Source organism: Lissotriton helveticus, chromosome 5_1 (assembly GCF_964261635.1).
Source record: "Lissotriton helveticus chromosome 5_1, aLisHel1.1, whole genome shotgun sequence".
In the NCBI taxonomy this organism is placed as follows: domain Eukaryota; kingdom Metazoa; phylum Chordata; class Amphibia; order Caudata; family Salamandridae; genus Lissotriton; species Lissotriton helveticus.
In genome coordinates this window covers 1,629,223,242-1,629,245,662 of record NC_136065.1, presented here as the reverse complement: position 1 = coordinate 1,629,245,662, position 22,421 = coordinate 1,629,223,242, and the positions used below count along the sequence as shown (strand labels likewise).

Below are 22,421 nucleotides of genomic sequence, written 5' to 3'. Positions count from 1 at the left end.
TGTATGGAAAATCACATTAATTTGAGCCCAAACCTGCAACCAAAAATCATGCACATGTTTGCAAAGAAAGATCATATGAAACAGAGTAGCGTGAGCTGAGGAGCAGGACCAGCAAGCGTCTGAGACAGTGGAGAACCTTTTGTTAAGGGTGAAAGGAGTATGGAGCAACCTGTTGTAGATGAAAAATAAGGATTGCGTCAAGGACGCTGTTTTAGATGTTTTACGAACCTTTGTCCATATCTTGTCCCACAAGGATATTGGCCAAGAAACAGCAAGGTCCTGTTCCCACTGCTCCTCAACTTTAGACTTAGGTCTAGCAGATGCATAAGCATGAAGATGCTTGTAAATGATGGAAGCTTTAGGAGTGGTATGCAAGAGAGAATGAAGTCGGAGGGCATGGTCAGGAGAAGTGGAGAAAGGTGGTGTCTGTATGAGCCGTGTGTAGACCTCCATTACAGCTGCTTTAAGTAGAAGGTATTTGGGGGCAAAGGAGGAGGGCAAATCAAAGGAGGAACAAAGAGTGTCGAAAGGTAGAAAGGTGGAATATGAGAACAACTGTGAAATCCAGAGCAGCCCTCTGGTCCTCCAGGATTTCCAGTAAAAAGGTTTGTTATGGATTAAGAGATACTTGTTATGCCAAATAGTGGATGAGAGAAAGTCAGCTACATTCATAGGGGGAGGAGGGTTAGAGGATAAAAGGAGCTTGACAGTGAACTTATGAATAGGAGTAGGAATCAAGGAGGGCTTACGTGAGAAGGAAATATACTCAGTAAAGGAGAATGGGGAAAGGAGAAGACGTTCAAGCTTAGTCCACAAAGGACAGGGTGAGGCGGGATCTTGGAGCCAGAAGAAAGCTTGACGTAGCAAAAAGGCCTTTTGATACGCTAAAAAGTCCGGAAAATTGACTCCACCTTCACGAGCGGGGCAAATAAGTCTGATAAGGGACATTCTTGGTTTCTTATTATGCCATAAGAAAGAGGAGAGGATCGAATTGATTTTTTTAAAGAATTTGGCTGGGATAGAAACAGGAATATTGGAAATTGTGTAAAGAATTATAGGAGATAACATCATCTTGATGGTGTCAAGGCGACCCACCAAGACAAATATAGGGGATGCCATCTAGCTGTAAGGTCGGATATTTTCTGAGAGCATTTGGTCAAACAGAGGGAGATAGTGTCTGGGATGGAAGGAGTGATGTGCAAGCCTAAATATTTAATGTGAGAGGGACTCCAGGTGAAATTGGAGGCGCTGAAGTCAGGTTTAAAGGTGAACTTTGTCAAGGGCAGAATCTCACACTTGTCACTATTGAGTTTGTAGCCAGAAATTGAAGAGTAATTCCGTACTTCTTCCAGGAAAGCGGGAATGGATTCTGTGGGGTTAGAGATGAAGAGTAAAATATCATCTGCATAGGCAGCAAGTTTGATGGGAGATTCCGCAGTTTGAAAACCATGTATGTTGGGATTTTGGCGAAGCTTGGACAAAAAGGGTTCTAAAGCGAGATTGAAGAGGAAAGGTGAGAGGGGGCAGCCCTGGCGGACGCCTCTACCAAGATCAAAGTAGGAGGAGATCTGACCATTCGCATAGACCGCAGCCCATGGTCAAGAGTACAGCAGTGAGACTAGGGAAGTGAATTTAGGGCCAAAGCCAAACCATCCAAGAGTGTGAAAAAGATATGGCCATTCGACCCTATCAAAAGCCTTCTCGGCATCTAGGGCAATCGCTGCCAGGGAACTCTGAAGGTGTGACGATTTTGACAATATATTGAATAGAAGTCTGGTATTGTCAGTAATATAGCGACCCTTAACAAAACCAGACTGTTCTTCGCCTAAGAGATCGGGAAGTAAAAGATCCAATCTTATCGCCAACGCCTTGGCGAAGAGTTTGTAATCAATATTGACAAGGGAAATGGGTCTGTAATTTTTGCAATACTTTTTGGAAAAAATGGGGACCCCTACTCCTAATGGGTACACTACTAGTAGGGACTTAAATAAACTAATTTTTGAAAAAACAAAACAGTAGTGAGCGCAATACATAAGCCAAACCACCCAGGGAAAGCTCACACAAATTATTAAATTAAATGTTGTGACATATGACCATTATTAATAGAAACCAAACATGTTATTAGTATACAAAATAGTATTTATAGTTTATTAATAATATTTTCTTCATTTTTGTTAGAAAATTCTTTGTGTAAAAGATACATATATTCAATAAAAGATTTCAATAACAAACATTTTATAATTCAAACAAATGTGAAGACAAATTAGAAACAACATAGGAAAAAAGGAAAAGAACCACAAATGACTAAATTGTTGGGTTGGGCTAGTGGAGTTAGCAAAAGCGGTGGATGAGAACTCTACGCGCGTTTCGGCTATTGCCTTCTTCAGGAGTCCGTCATTTGCAACAGGACATAAAACACAACACTGAAAAACATATAAAAAGGCAATGTCACAAACTGTAATATTGTATCATTGTTCAGTTTTCTGAATACATTATTTTGGTCCCTGGGCTTAGGTCTAATTATTATTAATGCAAAAAAAGGGAAGAGAAAACAAGGAAATATCGCAATTAATATACAAATGATATACAAATATGATACAACTAGAGCAGCTCTATTATATAGAAAACACATTTGGGTTGATTTACAGATAGTCAAGTCTGTTACATGCTTCATTGACGCTATATATATACAATTGATTTGAATTAATTTCATCTGTTACAAATTCACTGTTTAGACAAGGGTATTTGTATACCTATTGTAGTTAACAAACAGAGGTGTTTATGAATACTAATGCTATTAGTGGACAGAAAGAACCATTTTCTGTCATTATGTACTGTTGAAAGCAGATAAAAAAGGGAGAGAAAAAATGATAGAGAGAAAAAGGGGGATAAAGGAGGAAAACCAGTAATTCTCTGCAACCCATGGTCCATACGTAAAGATAACAACAAATGATGGCCATAAGAATGATTCTGATTTTGATAGCAAATACATGATGCGTATAAAAGGCATACTTTCTGAAGGTAAAAAAGTAAATCCGGATTAATATTGTTGTAGTCACTGACATGGTGATCAGGGCACAAGCTGTTTAGGATAATTTCGTAAGTTAATAGCAAGGAACTTTCTATCGAGGGGACAGCGCATCCGTGATCTTTAGAAGAGAAATTATACCATTAGAACTAAAAGATAATTATGCACGTGTAGATATATTATCTATTTTGAAGACAGTCTATACTTTAGCAAAGAATAGCATAATTCAAGTGTGCTGGTTTATTTACCGATTATTTTTATTATAAGTTGATGGAATGTAGCTGCCCGCTGAGTAGGTATCTATCGTAGACTGTTTGCGTAGGCGGATAATTCTTTAGTGCTGGTTAGGAAGGAGTAGTAAGGACCTGCATCTGGATGATAGAATAATATGCTATAAACTCCCGTATATGAAGTAGAACTATTACACAATGGTATTATTAATATATATCCTTTTGTTCAAAGTGATATACAGTTGTTCAGTGACTTTAAAGAGGGCACACCAACAATGCGATAGACATTAAATTCGCTATGGTGAACGATAAACGATTGTAAAAAATAATAAGTCACTGCAGTTCAACAACTAGGGAACTTGCAAAGTGTCATAATTAGTTAACTATCTGTCTATTTACCTTGTTATTTGGCGATTATTTGGCACTGATATGCAGTTGTTAAGAATCTTGAGGGGACACCCCAGAGACCCGATAGTTGATGGAGTTGCTGAAATGAATGATACAATAGCACTCGTGATTCCTAAATAGATTAGGTATATTTGTCATTAGTATTAAAAAAAGATGTTATAGCTAATCGAATTGCAATTTTCCATGTTATTTGCATGGTGAAGTAGGGATTAAAGCCTTGCATTACCTGTAGTTATGTCAATCTTATTATATTCTCTTTTTGCTGATGAAAGAAATGGTTCGCTGACAGACCTTAAAGATTAAAGGAAAGGTAGAAAATTCGGTAAAACCTGAATACTAGCCTAATGCAATAATAAGGTAACCCTAACGATCACGTATCTTACCTTTATGGGGCCAGTCGTCGTGTCTCAAAATGGGGTTCTGAAAAGTGATGTCCGCCGTCCACGGTAAACAAAAAGAAAGTTAGATTCCAAGATACCGCGCGTCTTATATATTCTCACTGGTTCTGTTGATATGAACCAGGTGGGTAAGATGAATTAGGACGCCGTAGCAGACGCACGTAGTGTGCGACCATTGCGATGCGTCACGGTCTGTCAACATTAGCCAATCCAATTTAGGCTGTAGTTTAAACTAACGAACTACAAGTATGGAGTAGTGTCGCCAGATAATGCGTGTTATTAATCATAGCTACGCCAGATATTGAATCGCGGTATGGTATAAATTAAAACGGGGCATCATGTGTTGTGAGTTATGCATCGTGCGTTATTTAACGGTTGTGCAAAAATAATTTTAAATGGGGCTTCATAAGTTGCGGATTAGGCTACTAGTGATCTGATATGACCGATTTTACATGGATGAAAAAGTACATATAGACGATATTAAAAATACAAAAATTAGGTGGGTAATAGTAAGTATCATATTTACGTATATTATGTTATGCACTTAAACCGATATATATTTAGTGAATAAACCTGTGTGGTAACCAGTATGGTATATGTCAAACAGCCATTAGGTGCAGCCAATTAGATAACTTTAAATTATTGCCTGATCCCAGGGAATCTCCAAGTTAAGACCCGTGTTAGCTGTGTCAAGTGAAAAAATCCTTTATCCCCCTTTTTCTCTCTATCATTTTTTCTCTCCCTTTTTTATCTGCTTTCAACAGTACATAATGACAGAAAATGGTTCTTTCTGTCCACTAATAGCATTAGTCTTCATAAACACCTCTGTTTGTTAACTACAATAGGTATACAAATACCCTTGTCTAAACAGTGAATATGTAACAGATGAAATTAATTCAAATCAATTGTATATATATAGCGTCAATGAAGCATGTAACAGACTTGACTATCTGTAAATCAAACCCAAATGTGTTTTCTATATAATAGAGCTGCTCTAGTTGTATCATATTTGTATATCATTTGGATATTAATTGTGATATTTCCTTGTTTTCTCTTCCCTTTTTTTGCATTAATAATAATTAGACCTAAGCCCAGGGACCAAAATAATGTATTCAGAAAACTGAACAATGATACAATATTACAGTTTGTGACATTGCCTTTTTATATGTTTTTCAGTGTTGTGTTTTATGTCCTGTTGCAAATGACGGACTCCTGAAGAAGGCAATAGCCGAAACGTGCGTAGAGTTCTCATCCACCGCTTTTGCTAACTCCACTAGCCCAACCCAACAATTTAGTCATTTGTGGTTCTTTTCCTTTTTTCCTATGTTGTTTCTAATTTGTCTTCACATTTGTTTGAATTATAAAATGTTTGTTATTGAAATCTTTTATTGAATATATGTATATTTTACAAAAAGAATTTTCTAACAAAAATGATGAAAATATTATTAATAAACTATAAATACTATTTTGTATACAAATAACATGTTTGGTTTCTATTAATAATGGTCATATGTCACAACATTTAATTTAATAATTTGTGTGAGTTTTCCCTGGGTGTTTTGGCTTATGTATTTCGCTCACTACTGTTTTGTTTTTTCAAAAATTATTTTTGCAATACTGTGCATCCTTTCCTTCTTTGGGTATTAAACAAATATGTGCGTCAGAGAAGGTACCTGAAGAGGTACCTAGATCAACAAAGGTGGTGAGGAGAGAATGTAGCTTCGGGATTAATAAGTTGGAAAAGTGGAGATAGAACTCAACGGTAAAGCCATCTGGTCCAGGAGCTTTATTAAGCTTAAGACGTTGGAGTGCGGTGGTCAATTCCTTCTGCGAGATGTCAGTCTCCAAGGAGGAGAGATCAAGAGGAAAGTGAACAGGTTCTTGGATAGTAGAAAAGAAATGTGTGAGGGATTGGGTTGAGAGTTGGGTTTCAGAGGTATATAGGGTTTTGTAAAAGTGGGAAAACTCAGTGAGAATGTCAGCATCTTTATGTTGTAAGTTAGAATTGGTGTCGTAAATGGATTCAATATTCATTCTATTGTGCTTGACCTTCAAATAATTAGCAAGAACTTTCCCAGCTTTATTTCTCCCATCGTAGAACTTAGCACTAGACTTTAGCAAATATAGGGAGGCATCTTCCGTTGACTTTTCATTAAATTTCATCTTGGCAGCGACAAGGGCAGTCAGACTATCGTTTGAGTGTGAGGTAAAGTAGACATGCTCCAACCTCTTAATGTCACAGAGGAGATTTTTAGTGTACAGGCGAGCAGTCCTACGCTTCTTTGCAACATAGCCAATGATAAAGTCGCGTGCTGCAGCCTTGAAAGCATCCCAAATGGTGTGTTTCGGGAGGGAAGTGGTATCATTAAATAAAAAATATTCATCAAAAAAGGTAGTGAAGGAGGCAGTAAGTTTAGGATCCAGTAGAAGAGCGTTATTGAAGCGCCATCTCTTGGGCCATCAATCTTAGGAAGCACATCAACGCTGATTACAACAGGGGCATGATCTGAGAGGAGAATCGGACCAATTTCAGCAGCGGTGAGTGTTTGAGCAAGAGTATGAGAAACAAAAATATAGCCAATCCGCGATTGGGAGCGATAAGATGGTGAGTAAAAAGTAAACTCCCGCAAGGTTGGATTACAAAGCCGGTATGAATCGACGAGCTTATGTTGGGAAATGGCTTGGGAAAAAAGCTTATGGGGTTTATTGGGGACATAAGTGGCGCGGAATTCCTATCAATAAAAGGGTCTAGGGTATGATTGCAGTCCCCGGCTAGGATAAAGTGGTCTTCCATAAATTGGGTGATCCGTTGAGAAAACTCAGCCCAAAAAAGAGGTTCACCATTAGCAGGAGCATAAACATTAAGGAGGGAAATTGGAACACCTCTAAGCGATAGTCTGACATGTGTCCATCTGCCATGAGTATCTGATTCTTGAGAAATAATCGTGAGGGGGAGAGATCGACGACATAAAATTGCAACACCATTACACTTACCATCTCCTTGCGAATAAAAAACCTCACCCACCCAATCTCGCCTAAGCTTAGCAGAATCTATATCAGAAAGGTGGGTTTCCTGGAGGAACGCAACATCAACATTCAATTTGGCGAGATGTGACAGAATACGTTGACGCTTAATCGGAGAGTTACTACCCTTAACATTTCATGTTACTATGTTCAATGACATAAGTTAAATAAAAATCCAGATAATATTTCATAAGCATAATTAGAATAAAGACCCATGAATAAGGATGGACAAAAAGAAAATAGAAATAAAAGAGAAGGTAGATGCATAATGGAGATTGAAAAAAGAAAAAGAAAGAAGAGAGCAACGAGAATAGGAAAATACGCAAATGTAGAGCAGAGGTGGAAAATGAACAAAGTTGGAAAGGACTGAAATAGTGTGCAGGAAGAAAGAGTAAAATGGAAATCAGAGAGAAATTCAGGAAGGTCAGAAAAAGAGAAGAGAGAAAACAAAAACATAAATGCAGTAGGCAAAAACAAGTAAAAGGGGGAAGCAAAAGAAGGGGAATGTGGAAGAAAACGGGGTACAAAAGGAAGAAACAAAAAAGGAAACAAAAAAGGAACATACCTACAAAGGAGGAGCATGAGGAAGAACGGAGGGGGGATGGGACCACATGGGTAAGGCGGTACATCCAAGGACGGCCAAGCGGGGAACCGGGAGACATCGTCAGACGGGGATAGGTTCCTGTGAGGACGAAAGAGGAGAACAAGGGGTTAAGGTATGGAGAGAGGTTAAATCGATAATACAGAGAACAATGAATAACAACCACAACGTAGAGAAGATAAAAACCAACACATTCGGGCACCTCAAAGAACAAAGAAGATCAATTACAACAGCAACATGGATAAATCCCTTAAGGGGTAAAAGAGACAAAATGCAACAGCAGTAGAAAAGTCATAAAGCCACTATTCAGCCAGGAGCAGAGGATGAGGATCCAGAAGAGTCCATGGCAGAAGTCTTATGCGCATTGATGAAGCTCTGCAGGCGTACTGGGTCTTCATAAGTAGTGGTCTTGTTATTATAGGTAACTTTGAACAGACAAGGATGGTAAAGGCCATATCTTGCCCCATCGCGCGGAGGTCTTCTCTTAAACCCAGAAAGGCTTTGCGACGGTTGGCAGTGGCTTTCGCATAGTCCTGTGCAAAGAACAAGGAGGATCCAGACCATGTCAGATTTGAAGAAGACTTGGCAGCCGCCAAGACCTTCAGAAGATCGGTATACTCCAGAAAGTAGAGGATGACACCCCTGGGTCTCTGTGAAGGAGAGGTAGAAGACGATGGGAGACCCAGGCGATGAGCACGTTGGATATTAAGGGTTGTGTCCTGTGGTAGACGCAATAGCTTGGGAAGAAACGACTTGAAGAAGGAAAGCGAGTCAGATCCCTCAATTCCTTCCACCAGACCATAAATGCGAAGATTATTGCGTCTATTCCTATTTTCCAACTCCTCCACCTGTCGTTGAAGAGCAGACACTTGAGAATTTAAATGGGACACAGTGGAGCATGTTTCTTGGCAGGATTTGACAGAGTGCTCAACTGAGGCCACCCTTGTTTCCATTTGCGACCAGTTATCAGTGAGAATCTGAAGCTTGACGTTGGTCTCTTCCATAAAGGGGCGGAGGGATCTAATTTCGTCCAACAGTAACTCCATAGAAACTGGTACAGACTGCTTAGGAGGTGAGAGGGGATCCTTCTTCAGTCTTTTAATAGTAGTTGTAGTTTTCTCCTGTAAGGGTCGTGGAAGATCCATTGTTGTGTCTGACCCAGACGAGTTGAGGGAGTCTTCCAGTTGTGAAAAGGCAGAAAAGACCTTAGAGTTCTTGACGATAGGAAGCTTAGTCGTGCGAGGCAAGCGCGACATGGACTTAAGTTTGCCCATATAGCAGAGGCGTAGAGTGATTGGTCGTACAGAGGGCAAAGGGCGTACAGGAAAATGAGCAAGTACACCAAAGTAGTAACTACCAAAATAGGGAGTATAATATGGGTGCAGCCTAAGTCAAATGCATCACTAAGCGAGTGCAACCAATTGTAACAAGTTCCAAAAGCGTGCAGCAGATAAGGCGACCACTTAAGGGCAAAGGAAACCTGCCAGGGTGAAGACGAGGCACTGCTTGTCTGATAAGAGTACTACGAGGCAATAGGGAGCAAAGTCGTAATCACATTGCAGCTGGATAGACACGGAAGAGATTTCTAACGCACAAATACATCAGACACCGGCAGTAAAAATGTCATGAAGAGGCATTGGAAATATGTAGAATGGCGAGTGTAGAAGCAGCAAGTAGTCTGTGGCTTTCCAGGGCGGGATGCAAATCAAAAGCTGTAAGGCATTGACAAAATTAAGGCTTGTGAGGCGTCCCATAAGCAGGTATGAGGTAGAATGCAGCAGAGAGGAGACTTCATGAGGAGACAGAAATGTTATGTATTACAAAATGGCGGTCGCGCCAGATAAAGAGTCAATAAGCACTCACATTAAACTGAAATTGCAGCAAGTAAACATGAGGGAAGCTTGTGTGAGAAGCGGGAGTATCCAGCACCATCAGCGCGATAGGGGAGCTTGTGCGCCGGTAAAGGAAGAGTGGTGCGCATTGCGTGAAAAGCCTAAGATGGCGGCCGCGTCTAGGGCAATCCTCGCATAACTCACGTTTGCATAAAACTTCGTCGGAGTTGCGAGCGAAGGCTTCCAGAGCCGCACAGTGTCCTCAGGGTGTGTTCCGACGAACACTCAGCATACCATCACAGGAAAAGGCGTACGGGAACCGGAGGGTCTCTCGGTGCCGCTACGGAGCCTCACTCGGGCAATGCCATCACCCTCGGGCATCAAGCCACGCCCCCTGAATGACAATTCTTTACGAATCTGAAGTGTTTTAAGTGAATTCATTTATCCCACTATTTTTTTGACTAGACAGCGCCGAAATGGGAATCCAAAGCAGCCCGGGGGAATAGGGTGTGCAAGTGTGAAGCACTGCTGCTTTTGTGACTGGGGGCCAATATTGCGCACTGCTGCAAAACCGGCCCGAGTAACAAAACCGGCCCCACCGCTGCAAATCTGACTCCCACCCTTCCAGCCTCCAGGGAAACGCCGTATGCCCGCTACGACAAATATGGCCCTGGGGCTTGATTTTCAGATAGTACAGCTCGGAAACAGAGAGCAGGTTATGCCTCTTTATGCTTGTGAGCTATGCGGTTTAAAGCAACGCACTAACTCTTAGAAATAACAGGTAATATGAATTCACTTTACACACTGCAGGCACATAAAAACAAGCGCTCAGCTCTGCATGAACCAGTACAGCCCATCATGATACGGATGTATGACATTACAACGCATGCTTTTACATCGCATGCTTTTACAATGCGGTTTTTACAACGCATACCATTACAACGCATAGTGCTTTTAGGCGCTGGATAGTGAATTGTTTAATTTACTATTCCAACTCCAGTCCCCGTGGATAGTAGGGAAGGTGTTGGAGTGTACATTAAACACATTCCCTATCCTAGAGCGCCCCCCAGCGCAATGCGTTGTAATGGTTTGCGTTGTAAAAGTTGCGTCGTAAAGGCACTGCTTGGTAAAAGTTGCATTGTAAAGGTTGTTTACCCATGATACGTACCCTGGAGTGGTTGGCTGGAAGTTCGCTTAGCGCATGTTGCTTTGCACTGGTAGCTCTTGGAAATGAACATGTGCATGTGTTGCCCCTTCCAGAGGCTTGTCGTAGAGGTGTTAAGTGGCTTTCTCTGTTTCTTTTCCAGTATCCTCTATGCAGACATCGTTGGCTTCACCCGGCTAGCCAGTGAGTGCTCTCCCAAGGAACTCGTGCTGATGCTCAATGAACTCTTCGGAAAGTTTGATCAGATCGCTAAAGTAAGTGCACTGGATTCACTCTTAATGCCTTAACTGTGGCCGTTATTTCGGCGCAGTGCGGGCGTTCGGAACAGTGGGTGGGGCTGCGTCGGCCATTGAACGTTTGCAGCACCAGCCAGGTAGTGCTCCGAATGTTCAGCGGCTGACGGCAGCAGCAATGGGGTTAAGGCTGATGCAGTCTAAGAAGCTGCCAGCAAGTGGACTAGGTTAGTAAGGTGAGGAATGGGTAGGTAGGTCTCTGGCAAGGAGTTGGGTCCTTCCCTCTTATCTGCCCTACAGCAGCCTGGCTGTGGACTGGGACAAGGCAGTATTCCTGTTGTGCATCTATCATCAGATGCTAAACCCTTTGAGAGATTGACTGGTGGTCCCCAACACTGAGGAAGAGGCTGCCAGTACTGCCGCTCATTTCCTTAACAGAGCGTACATATTTTTGACTTGCTGGCCCCCAAAAATTGACTTTTTTAGAAGGAAGGAGAAAGGGGCTATTTAATGTGGGGCATGTAGAAGAGTTCAAGAAGGGATACTGGGGAAGCTATAATTGGATAGCTGACTCCTAGTGCCTTTAGAAATGATATTCCTCACTAGCAAAGAAAATGATAACACTTTCAGACAAATGTAATATTAAAATGATAAGCCTAGAAAGTATGCTTGAGTTCAGGAGAGTCCAACAACAAACCTTACTTTGCCTCTACCGGGCACTATATAATGACTATTAAGGCCACTGCCTGATCATTATATTATATAATATTCCTTGGATTTTGAAATAAGCCACAAAATTAAAATGGGATTGAAGCATCGAACCATAAAATGATTTTCAAATTTTGACAAAAATAAAGGACTTTTGAATCCATTCCCCGGCTTGGGGTATGGAGGAGGAAAATGCAGGAGAGGGGATATTTGTACAGTTAAGAAAGAATTCTGAAAGAACTCTCCAGACACGTCATAAAACTGCCTTGGTGGTCGACTCGATAAATTGATTTAGTTCTCGATCAATTGTGCTCTGTTTGTATATTAATCATGTTAACGTCTGTTCCATTTACTTGGACAAGGCAATACCCATGAAGTAAAAGTGCTGGATATACAAGTTCAATACAGACTAATCTAGATTAATTTCTTGTCAAAGCCTCTTCCTCATCTCTCTCTTCATTCGACTCTTCCGCCCACTCTTTTTCACTTGTTTAATCCATTTGTCAATTTCTCATTTGTTCCATTCTCTGTATTTTTCTATTTTATCAAAAGCAATCTCACCCACTTCTCTCTCATCATCTATTGTTCCCCATTGCCCTGCCTTCCTCTACCCTGCTCATTCATGCTCATCTCCAAGATCACATCACTGCTAACCCTCTGCTGCATGACTAGCAGCCTGGCTTCAGATCACACTGCCGCACAGACGCCGCTACCTTACACATCGTAGATGATGTTATCAAGACCACAGATGAAGACTGCCCCTACGTGCTGATATTGCTAGACCTTTCAGCTACCTTCGACACAGTCAACCACCCCACCCACATATGCACCGTAATGTCTCAAATGGGATTCCCCCGTAATGTCCTTCACTGGTTCCCCTCTTACTTTTCCAACCAACATCGGTTTGTTCACAAGGACACCTCCAGGTCATAAAAGATCCATATTACCTGCGGAGTCCACCAGAGTTCCATAGCGTTTCCTGTCATCTTCAAACTGTAAATGGAGGCTCTTGGTGCTTTATTTACAGATAACCACATCTTGATTCACCAATATGATGATGATACATAACTCTACTTGAAAGTCTCCCCTGCTTCAGGCCTCCAAAGTCTCAAACACTGCTTCACATCATCCTAACCAGTGCCTCTCTGAAGCTCAAGCCATCCAAGACAGAATCCCTGTTATTTGTTGAGAACAACAAGAAACAAGATACAATACCAGCTTGGCTCAACGACATGAACCTTGATGACTTTTGAACACCAACGTTCACCAAATGCTGAATCACTGGGATTTACCCTGGAAACCACCTCACCCTTAAGGAATACAATGCCCAAAAAAAACAAAGATGGTCTAGTACCAGTTCTCTTCTAAAGAAAGTCAAACTGTTTCTTCCAGAAAACGACGTCATCATTTTTGCTCAGGCCTCGTACTCTTGCATCTTGATGCTGTAATGTCTTACCCGATGGCATCTGAAACTCAACCGTAGCACCCCTTGGGGCAGCCCGTATGCTGCAATGTGTCTTATGCACGCCCGAAGAAATATGATTACTTCAGCTGCATCCTGATGGAACTCCATTGGCATCCCTTGTCATCCCACACCATCTTCAAAGCCAGCTTCATCATTTACAAAGTCATCACTACGCGCACACCCTCTTGTTTTGCAGACAGGCTCACTATATCTGGTGGTTCCCAGCATGCCATTGACTGCAGGCTAAGAACTGTAAAAAATAAATAAGACTGCAACAATGTTCCATCTATGCACACAGGATCTGGAACGGCATCCCTGTGTCCATCGGGACCCCAACACTGCTCCAATTCAGGAAAGAGCTGGGGACTCACCTATTTAAAGAATGCTATCTTTGTCTTCGATGACCTACAGAACTCTGCTGCCTTTTGGCTAGGTTTGTTCTGTACTAATACCACATACTTATAGGTACACACATGCATGCATACTTCTTTTTTTCGTGTTCTCTCCTCTCTTCTGTATTATTCCATATCTTTTCTCAACCCTCCCAAACTCACTTCCCCTTTCAGCCATTGTGCTCTTCATCCCTCTGCTCTTCCTTGTTCTTTCAACGTGTTGCCCTCTTCCAATCTTTTTGCCTGCCTCTGGCTCTCATATTCTCTGTTTATTCCACCTTCTGCTCCTCTATGCCTTTCCTCTTACCACTTTCCTTCCTCTGTATATCTTTCTTTTCTTTCGTTTTTCTTTCTCCAATCACTTTCTCCTACTCTTTCCCACTTTCTCTTACTCTTTGCATTTTCAGGCCCCTTCTACACTTCTCATTGCTCTAATCTCATTCTTTATCTCTCTCTTTCAGGATAATGAGTGCATGAGAATCAAAATCTTGGGCGACTGCTACTACTGTGTGTCCGGACTGCCCGTGTCACTGCCCAACCATGCCAAAAACTGTGTCAAAATGGGCTTAGACATGTGCCAGTCCATAAGGTGGGTACAGGACAGTGTTTGTATCACTTTTATTACAGAGCTGCAGAAAGAGAGGCCTGGCTGAGCCCCAGATTCGGGGCAAAGTCCAACCACTGGTGTCTCAAACTCTTAGGGTGGGTCGGCGCAGTCCTCCTCTGCGGTAGGGGCGGGGTGAGGAAAAGGGGGCCAGGGGGTTGCAGAAAGCACTTTGTAATATTTGGCCATGCAGGTCCCATCCTGCATGTAACTGCAAGTCATCAAACTGGGCGCCTATGAAAACTTTGTCGCCCGAGGGACCTGAAGACGTTCTCCTCCAATTGGCTATCTCCGTCTAACATTCAAGTAGGATACTCGTCCCTTTCCACCAGTGCCACTGTCAGGGTGCTGGCAGAGGGTGAGGTGTGTCACTCCCAAATGGTGTAGAGCACCGATCTTAGTGGGTAATTAGGAGTGGCCTAAATAACCCACTTGGTTTTAAACAACAACATCTTCACAGTAACTCGTGGAAGAGGTGTGGCGCAGCGGCCAGGGTGCCTGACTCCGGACCACAGGGTTCATGGTTTGATCCCCGGCTCCGGCTGCAGGTTAGCCCAGCACCATGTGACTCTGGGCAATAGCTTAATCTTCCCGACGGCCCCCAGCGCCGGGACACCGCTCTGGAGGTAGCTGTGCGCTTTACAAATGATGGCATTTAACTCGTGGAATCGGACCACAGACCTTGGCTCCAACAAATCGAAAGGGAGAGAAATGGAAAGTTTGAGAAAAGGACAGCTGATGAATAGAAAGACTGAGCAGTGGATGAACAAAGTGTTACAGAGACCAGTGTACCCCACACAGCTCTCCCTCCATTCAGCTATCTGGTAGTAGTTGCTGTGGCTATTACTATTGACAAAAGGAAACAGCGCAGAAAGTGTTGGGCAACTTCTTAGCAATACCACACGCCCCCAAAAAATTAGACACACCTTTACATGACCTTTGTGTCTCCAGCAAAGTCTAGAATGCATCTGTCATAATCCACACAATGAGTCTGCTGAACCCAGCCAGTGAGAGTCCATTAGGATTAGAAATGTTTCTCTTTCTATAGTCGGTGTACCTGAACACATAAGCGGCACATGGCGCCCTACAGAATTCGTGCTGGCCCAGATGTTGCAGTTGCAGCCTTTTCATATCCAGTCGGAAGGTCCCCTTACATAGATGACATATTACCACTAGGCCAGTCTCACTCTGGTATGATGAACATGAGCTGTTTAATACTCTCTGTGCCAGGGATTTGAGTGGGCCTGGTCCCTCGGGTCTGAGACCCGATAATTATTAAAAACAGACATTGAAACGGGTCCCTTTCGGGCTCTATACTAATATCCTTAACTGTACAGGCAAAACACTGATCAATTTCTGAGCAATGAATATAAATAAACATTAATGATAACCCATGTGGTTCCTGTTTATATTCACTCTTTACTTAACCTTGTGTTCCCTAAGAGACTTTTCTTTTTCCAAGATTTTGTGTTGCTATTTATTTTGGAGCATACTACTCTTGTATCGTGCATTCTTTGAACTAAGTTGCCTAACGGTGGTTATAACGGGCCACAATGGAGAACTCTGGAGTTGAGGTTAAAGGCAGTGAAAGTCAGTGGGTCACAAAAGATGGTCAGAACACATGCTTATCCAGTCCTAGGCAACTCTGCAAAGCGCGCCGAGCAATGTTCACGTATGCCAACTGTAGATGAGGTGTGAGGTATGCAGTTGAAGGATTTCAGAAAGATGTGGAATGAAAAGGGCATATGAATTTAACACAGACTGCAGATGAAGGCAGTGTGAATGGAAGAACAGAAGTAACGAGCTACTCTGAAGAACACTACCCCATCCACAGACCTTAGTAACCGTTAATTCCCAGTCTATAATTTCATATTTCAAATCTCTTCAATAACAATTATTTACAACACAATCATTGTTGCTCTTTAGTCTTAAACAACTAACAACCACTGGCAAAGCCAACAGTCCTGGCTTGTTTTAGGTGTACGTCAGTTGTCTTATATATATTGAAGCAATAACAGAAAACTCTTTAAAAAATACATGTTTAAGCCACACCCTTAATTACCTAGACTACACCCCTCATAGAGACCCCCATTTATTTCATCCCACTTAAAGTCCTGAGTGCTGCTACACTTTAGTAAAACACCTAGAGTCTGTGGGGAGATTATTGTATGCTATGTAAATACTGCTGCTTTCATGAAGTGTTTGTTTCAACTCCAATAGGAAGCTGCGGGAAGCGACTGGGGTTGACATCAACATGCGGGTTGGTGTCCACTCAGGGAATGTGCTGTGCGGGGTGATTGGACTCCAGAAATGGCAGTATGACGTGTGGTCGCACGACGTGACACTGGCCAATCACATGGAGGCTGGGGGAGTTCCAGGGTAAGTGGGGATGGGAAGGGCAGGGGTGGGCTTCGGGGATAGCTGCAGAACGTAACAAAGGCGACAGTGAAATTGAGGAGCTAGTGGGCAGGGAGGAGACTAGTGAGACAATGGTTCGATGTGCGTACGGTGAGAGGGTGATAGTGAGGTGAGATATAGTATATGAGATTGGAGATAATGATTGAGAGTTGCAGAGAGAGATGTGGTGTGAGCGATTGTCATGACATAGGGTGTTATATATAAACACATGTGAACCGATAAGGGTTCTGAAGCTGGCATAACATTTAACCTAAATATGAACCGTTGACCTAAATATGAACCTTTGACCTAAATGTGAACTCTTTACCTTTGTCTTTCAGACGAGTTCACATCACGGAGGCTACACGTGCACACCTGGACGATGTGTACATGGTGGAGGAAGGAAACTGGGGCCAGCGTGATGCTTACCTCAAGGAGAACAATGTAAAAACCTTCCTGGTCATTGACCCCCGGGTGAGACCCCCAGTCTATGATACGTTGGCCCAACCTCGCTCCCTGGGGGTAACAAATGGCGCCAATTGACAACTATGCACCAACACAGAAAACCTCACCCGCAAAGATTTGGGCTACAAAACGGTTCTAAAAGATAAATTCTGCAATTAAATTAAATTGATAGCATAGGGAAAAGTGTACTATTTATTTGAAGAAATCAGTAGTTTTCATTTTAAGGATCTGCTTAACTTAACTCATTACTTCAAATTTGTTTATCATACTAGTTTTAATAAATCATGCAAAGTAACCACCAACAACTGGCTTGTACTCAACCCTCCATTATAGTTAAAGAATTTAAGACTCTTACAAGATTTGCACTTAGCACACTACCCGCCAGTCATTAAAACATATTACTTGTCAGTGTACGCCAGAACACAAGATGTATCTAAGTACAAGAGCCATGCGATGACACAGTAAGGTGGAGCCCCTTGCCCTGATATAGTGTGTGCTACCTTCTTCCCGACTGATAAAATGTGAATTAAAGTTCAATAGAATCAAAAGCAGCAATTTATCAATGTGTTTCTAGTTTCATGAATTTACTCTTTGGCCCAGAAATTACAATAAAGTCTCATATAAAGGATCTGAAGCTATTTAATAGCAATATGTTTGTCCTGAGCATGTGCACAGCTATAAGAGGGGGGGGTGCACCTGTAATAGTGTGCACGTGGGTCTGTCTCTCACCTGAAATCATGAAAATGTGTCTTTTTTTTGTGAACATTAAGAGTTATTACCAACTTTCAAATTGTATTAATTCTGCTATGCAACAGTGTACCTTTTCTGGTGTTATTCTTTTTAAAATGTTTAGTAATGCCTGGTGTTAATTTTATGAAATCCATTTGAAGGTTCTTTTGTTTATATGTGATATCTTTCCTTCTTACAGTTATTTGTGTTGGTTTGTGGTATTAGCAATTTAGCAACATGACCAGTGAAATGACTTGCCCATCCTTGACATGGCTCTAGTACTGACATTTCTAGAAATGGTCATGTCAAGGTCTAGGTAAATCATGGTAGTAGGCTTGTTGATGTGATTGCTATCAGTTTAGCGAGACGCACCTAGTGAGGTGGATTCCCCTAAGACTGGGCTCCCTGAATGTGTCAAAGGAAGTTTCAAAGTTTCGATGCTCTACAACTAAGCTTGATTTTTAACCTGTTCATTAAATGTTAATTTGAAGGACTTCAGAAATTCATTTAGAATGTTTCAAGTGGCATGCATGAACCAATGGGCACATGGTGGTAATGTTCTCTCTTTCATACCCCTCACTTCATAGGCTGATGAGGAGAACTGCAACCGTACAATTTCCCCACCGCCAGCTGGGGGCCAGAAGATGAGAGCCTCGGTTCGCATGACCCGTTACTTGGAGTCCTGGGGGGCAGCAAAGCCCTTTGCCCACCTGAACCACCGTGACAGCCTGAACATGGAGACGCCAGACTTGGCCAACATGGTAGGACCATTACATTGGATGGGCTGGTCCTCCCTCCATCACCTCTACACCTACACTTTTATTTTCCAAAGCACCCTCATACAGAATGTACTCCTGACTTGTGTTTAAATGTCTTATTTAAGCTGAAAATGTAGGAGGATTGTGTCTCGGTGCGTATCGATTCCTTCTGAAAGTATGGCCTCTCGAGGCAAAGAGAATGTTTATTCTCTATGCCCATATATTCCTTCCCTCTCATCGAGCTCATTTTGGAGAGTCAGAAGGGAATCATTATTTATACCTTTTAAAAACATTCATGAAAGAAATGTGTTTCGCCAACTACCCAATCAGAACAAGTGACGCGCATTGTTCGATCTCAGACCACATCCCCACAGATGGCAGCACTGTTACCAGACTGAAGCAGGGAGTTGAGATGTCAGACATTTTTGTAATCATGTGAACTTGAAGCAAGGATATGGACTGTGCTGGACCGGAGAACGGTCGGCCACTATGTACTCATGCCAACATATGGGGCGCAGTTTCTGGAGGGTGTGGATTGGTAGTCCTTTTATCTCATGATGCTGTGATAGATTTAAGGGCTCTGTTAGGGAGTTGATCAGCATCTATGTTCAACTGATACTAAGTTGGTCATTTCTCATGGTATGATTTAGAGCAACTTTTATGTCTGCAGAACATCGTAGATATTCCAAAAATAGATAAATAATGTTTGCAACCGGGATGGTTTTATAGCTCGGGCAGGGAGCTGATAGATGGCTATATTAAACATAAGCTGCATTAAAGAAAATGTAATGTTTTAGAATTTACTCTGGAACCTCGCCACCTCCCAGTGGTTGGCTGCAGAATGAAAAGATTGGGAGGACTGGACCTTGAATATGGAATATGTTGAGATTATCCAACTGCAGGCTTGAATCATTGCACTCCGTACTTGCATGTGTAAATGTTTAAAAGTAATATTTCGCTTCGAATGATTAACAGCAATTTCAGGCTACCTAGGGGTCAATAAAAGAAATACAGGGATTGCCCTACAAAGCCCAGTTTAGTCATCGAATGACCACTTTAGTAGAGATTAAAATGTCTTTGCATTTATTGCTGGTAAACTCCATCTGATGTTGCTCACGTTAACCTCCTGTGCCCCTTTCAACCAAGCGCTGTCATGTGACAAAAGTGTTAGATACAATAGAGGAGGTCCAGTTTGCATTTCAATGTTACCTTCAAACCAGCAATTTGATTCTTAATCTTAAGGACCTCATCCTTAGGTTTTATTCTCTATGAAGGAAGAAAAAATCCCTTAAAACATGTCCCTTTTATTCTACACGAGCTGGAGGCGTTTTGATTCCCACAAGGTCCCCATACAGGAGGTCAATATCCAACCAAAGAAAGGAAGTCAAGCAAAGTCCTCTGGTCTAGCTATTGTTCAGAAGATTTGCTTTAGCCTCTTGATGTAATGCTATGTATTATTTGGCTTTAATACAAAAGCCACTGCAAAACCGATTGCTTTCCCAATGCACATTATGCTTTTTTAAAGGTCTTTGTTTGCTAAAATGTTTGTATAACACATATCTTTGCCATTTGTTGGTACTCATCACTGAGAATGTAAAACATATAAAGATGTGGGAAGCATGATAATTGGGTTTTTCTACATAAGCCAAATTCTCTTCCGATCAAAACCACGAGTGCACCCGCATTCAGTAAGAAAATAATTTGTACGTATATTGTAATTTTGGTTTTGTAGATATTTTACAGAATATCCTTTTAATGTTAAAATGGTCCAACTGGTTTCTGAATGCGGACTTGTCAAATGAGCTATGTTAGGATTTATTCCAGTTTATTTTATAGCAATATAGCTCACCAAATATAGATGTAAAATTAAACAGAGCAGGAACTGAGTCTCAGGATCCTACGTCAAGATTATGAAATCTCCAAAGAGGTGTAATTTTAGATATAGTGATGCTGAAGCTTACAACACCTAAAAAATACAGGAAACAATTAGAAAATATGATGTGATGAAATGATTGAAATGATTAAACAAATTTGGCTAGATTGGGGCATGCGTAATTTCATGATTTAAGGCAATCTTTTAATCTGGAGAAATCATAGCATGTAAATACACTGAATTCATTAGGCATTTAGTTCAAGATGCAACAGGATCCTCTACTTTCTTCATTACTTTCCACGACGGCAACAGACATTCCATCGCTCCCAGCTATAAATTATGGCACATTTTAAACAAAAAGACAACCTAAATCTGACTAGGAGCAGAATCTGGCAAGGGATTGTACACTACGGTATGGTTACAATACAGCTCAGGACATTAGTCTTAAACTGACACAACAGAGGATTCTGCAGCAATCCTATTGCTCCCTAACTATGATGTACAAATTACATTAATGACAATGGTCGATATTGAAAGTGTTGTACTACGAAATGTGCAACCTAATGCACCTATTGTTTTTGCTACATTAATTCTGAGCAATTTTGGATGGAACACTTTGTACAAAATGACATGGCTGCTGATGCAACCTAGATAACGATTATATCATATTGAAAAATCTGACCCAAGAAGGTCTGCAGAATTCAGGGAAAAATAATGGAGTATTAAAGTAGTGATTTTAGGAAAAATTGATTGTAACCAACTGGAAAAACAAGAGTAAGATAGATATCTTTTGTGATTATGAGAGCTATTGATAGTAATTTCAGAAGAAAACCTTTATTTTAAGTCTTCCAACAAAACTGTGAAATTTCACATTTTGTGGATAATTTCCTGGATTTCTTAACTGTGCATAGTTGTTAAAGGTATATTTGTAGATCTTTTAGGTTTTGTTACCATCTATCCTTCCCTCATCAAAATAATTATTATTTATTCATTTTGGATTTATAACTTATAAGCTAAACTACAAAGTTATGACTCTTCATCATTATCAATGTGTAGCATATATTACTCTTCAAAAGAATTAGCATTTGTATTGAGTGTATTTAGGAAGGTTCTGTTTACGATAGTATTTTATTATATTTATAATGTTATTATAATATATACATAAAAAGAGTTCACGTTATATTCCAGATGGTGCCCCCCGAAATATGGGAGGGTCTGGGAAAATGGTTCGAATACTACAGTCAAGATCAGTGGTTCTCAACTTTTTGAAATCTGGGGACCCCCAATTAATCATTACTGGAACCCGGGGAGCCCCCCTCGAATCATTATTGGAATCCAAAGAGCCTTCCACTGAGTCATGACTGATAGCCTAGAGCCCTAGCTTGAACATTGTTGATGATTTGAAACACAAAACAATACAGAAAAAAACATTCAAACAAATACACAAATGATGACACCTTTTATTTAATTTGCAAGCACATATACATAAAAAAAAGATTTTGAATTTTAATATGGAGGTTGGAGCTTTACTAAATTCCATTGAGGCCACCCATCATCCATACTGTATTCTGTTTGATGCACTTGCACTGCTCCCACAAATCAATCTGTGGATACTAATTTAATTTTTAGGATTCAATTTCAAATTCCTTCACATTCACAATACATTTAATATTTTTCAATTGTACATTTAGCTTCTTTATTAATATACATTTTATTAATCTGTTAATATTATTTAATTTTCTAAGCAGTCATGGACCCCCTAAGCGGCCTTTGTGGCCTCCATTGGCCCCCGGACCACAGCTTGGGAACCACTGTCTTAGATCGATGCGTACACGGAGGTTACCCACTTTTTATATCATTGTGATGCTTATTGTCCCTTTTGGCGGTCTATCGACTGTTCTGTTACTGTATACAATGGAAAAAACACATTTATTTACTGACAAAAGAGTGCACATCAATGAACTGGTGAGGCACAAGAAAGATGCCTCGACCCACATTAATTGAGCATGCTTTAGATTAGGTGTCAATGGCTGCTGTAGATTTCTATCTGCCGATAAGAAACTTGGGTTCACATTATGTCTAATGTGCAGCTGACCTCACAGGTTATGGTC

At 41.2% G+C, this 22,421-nt stretch overlaps 1 protein-coding gene across 1 annotated transcript in view; it reads left to right on the top strand.

The window, feature by feature from the left end:
• The window catches only part of ADCY4 (adenylate cyclase 4), a 337,742-nt gene that overhangs the window by 206,963 nt on the left and 108,358 nt on the right, over positions 1–22,421 (top strand). Inside the window, exons 7-11 of the mRNA XM_078644832.1 lie at positions 10,829–10,940; positions 13,946–14,073; positions 16,309–16,467; positions 16,827–16,959; positions 18,267–18,440. Coding sequence (XP_078500958.1) covers positions 10,829–10,940; positions 13,946–14,073; positions 16,309–16,467; positions 16,827–16,959; positions 18,267–18,440 — 706 coding nt within the window. The remainder of the gene's footprint in view (positions 1–10,828; positions 10,941–13,945; positions 14,074–16,308; positions 16,468–16,826; positions 16,960–18,266; positions 18,441–22,421) is intronic.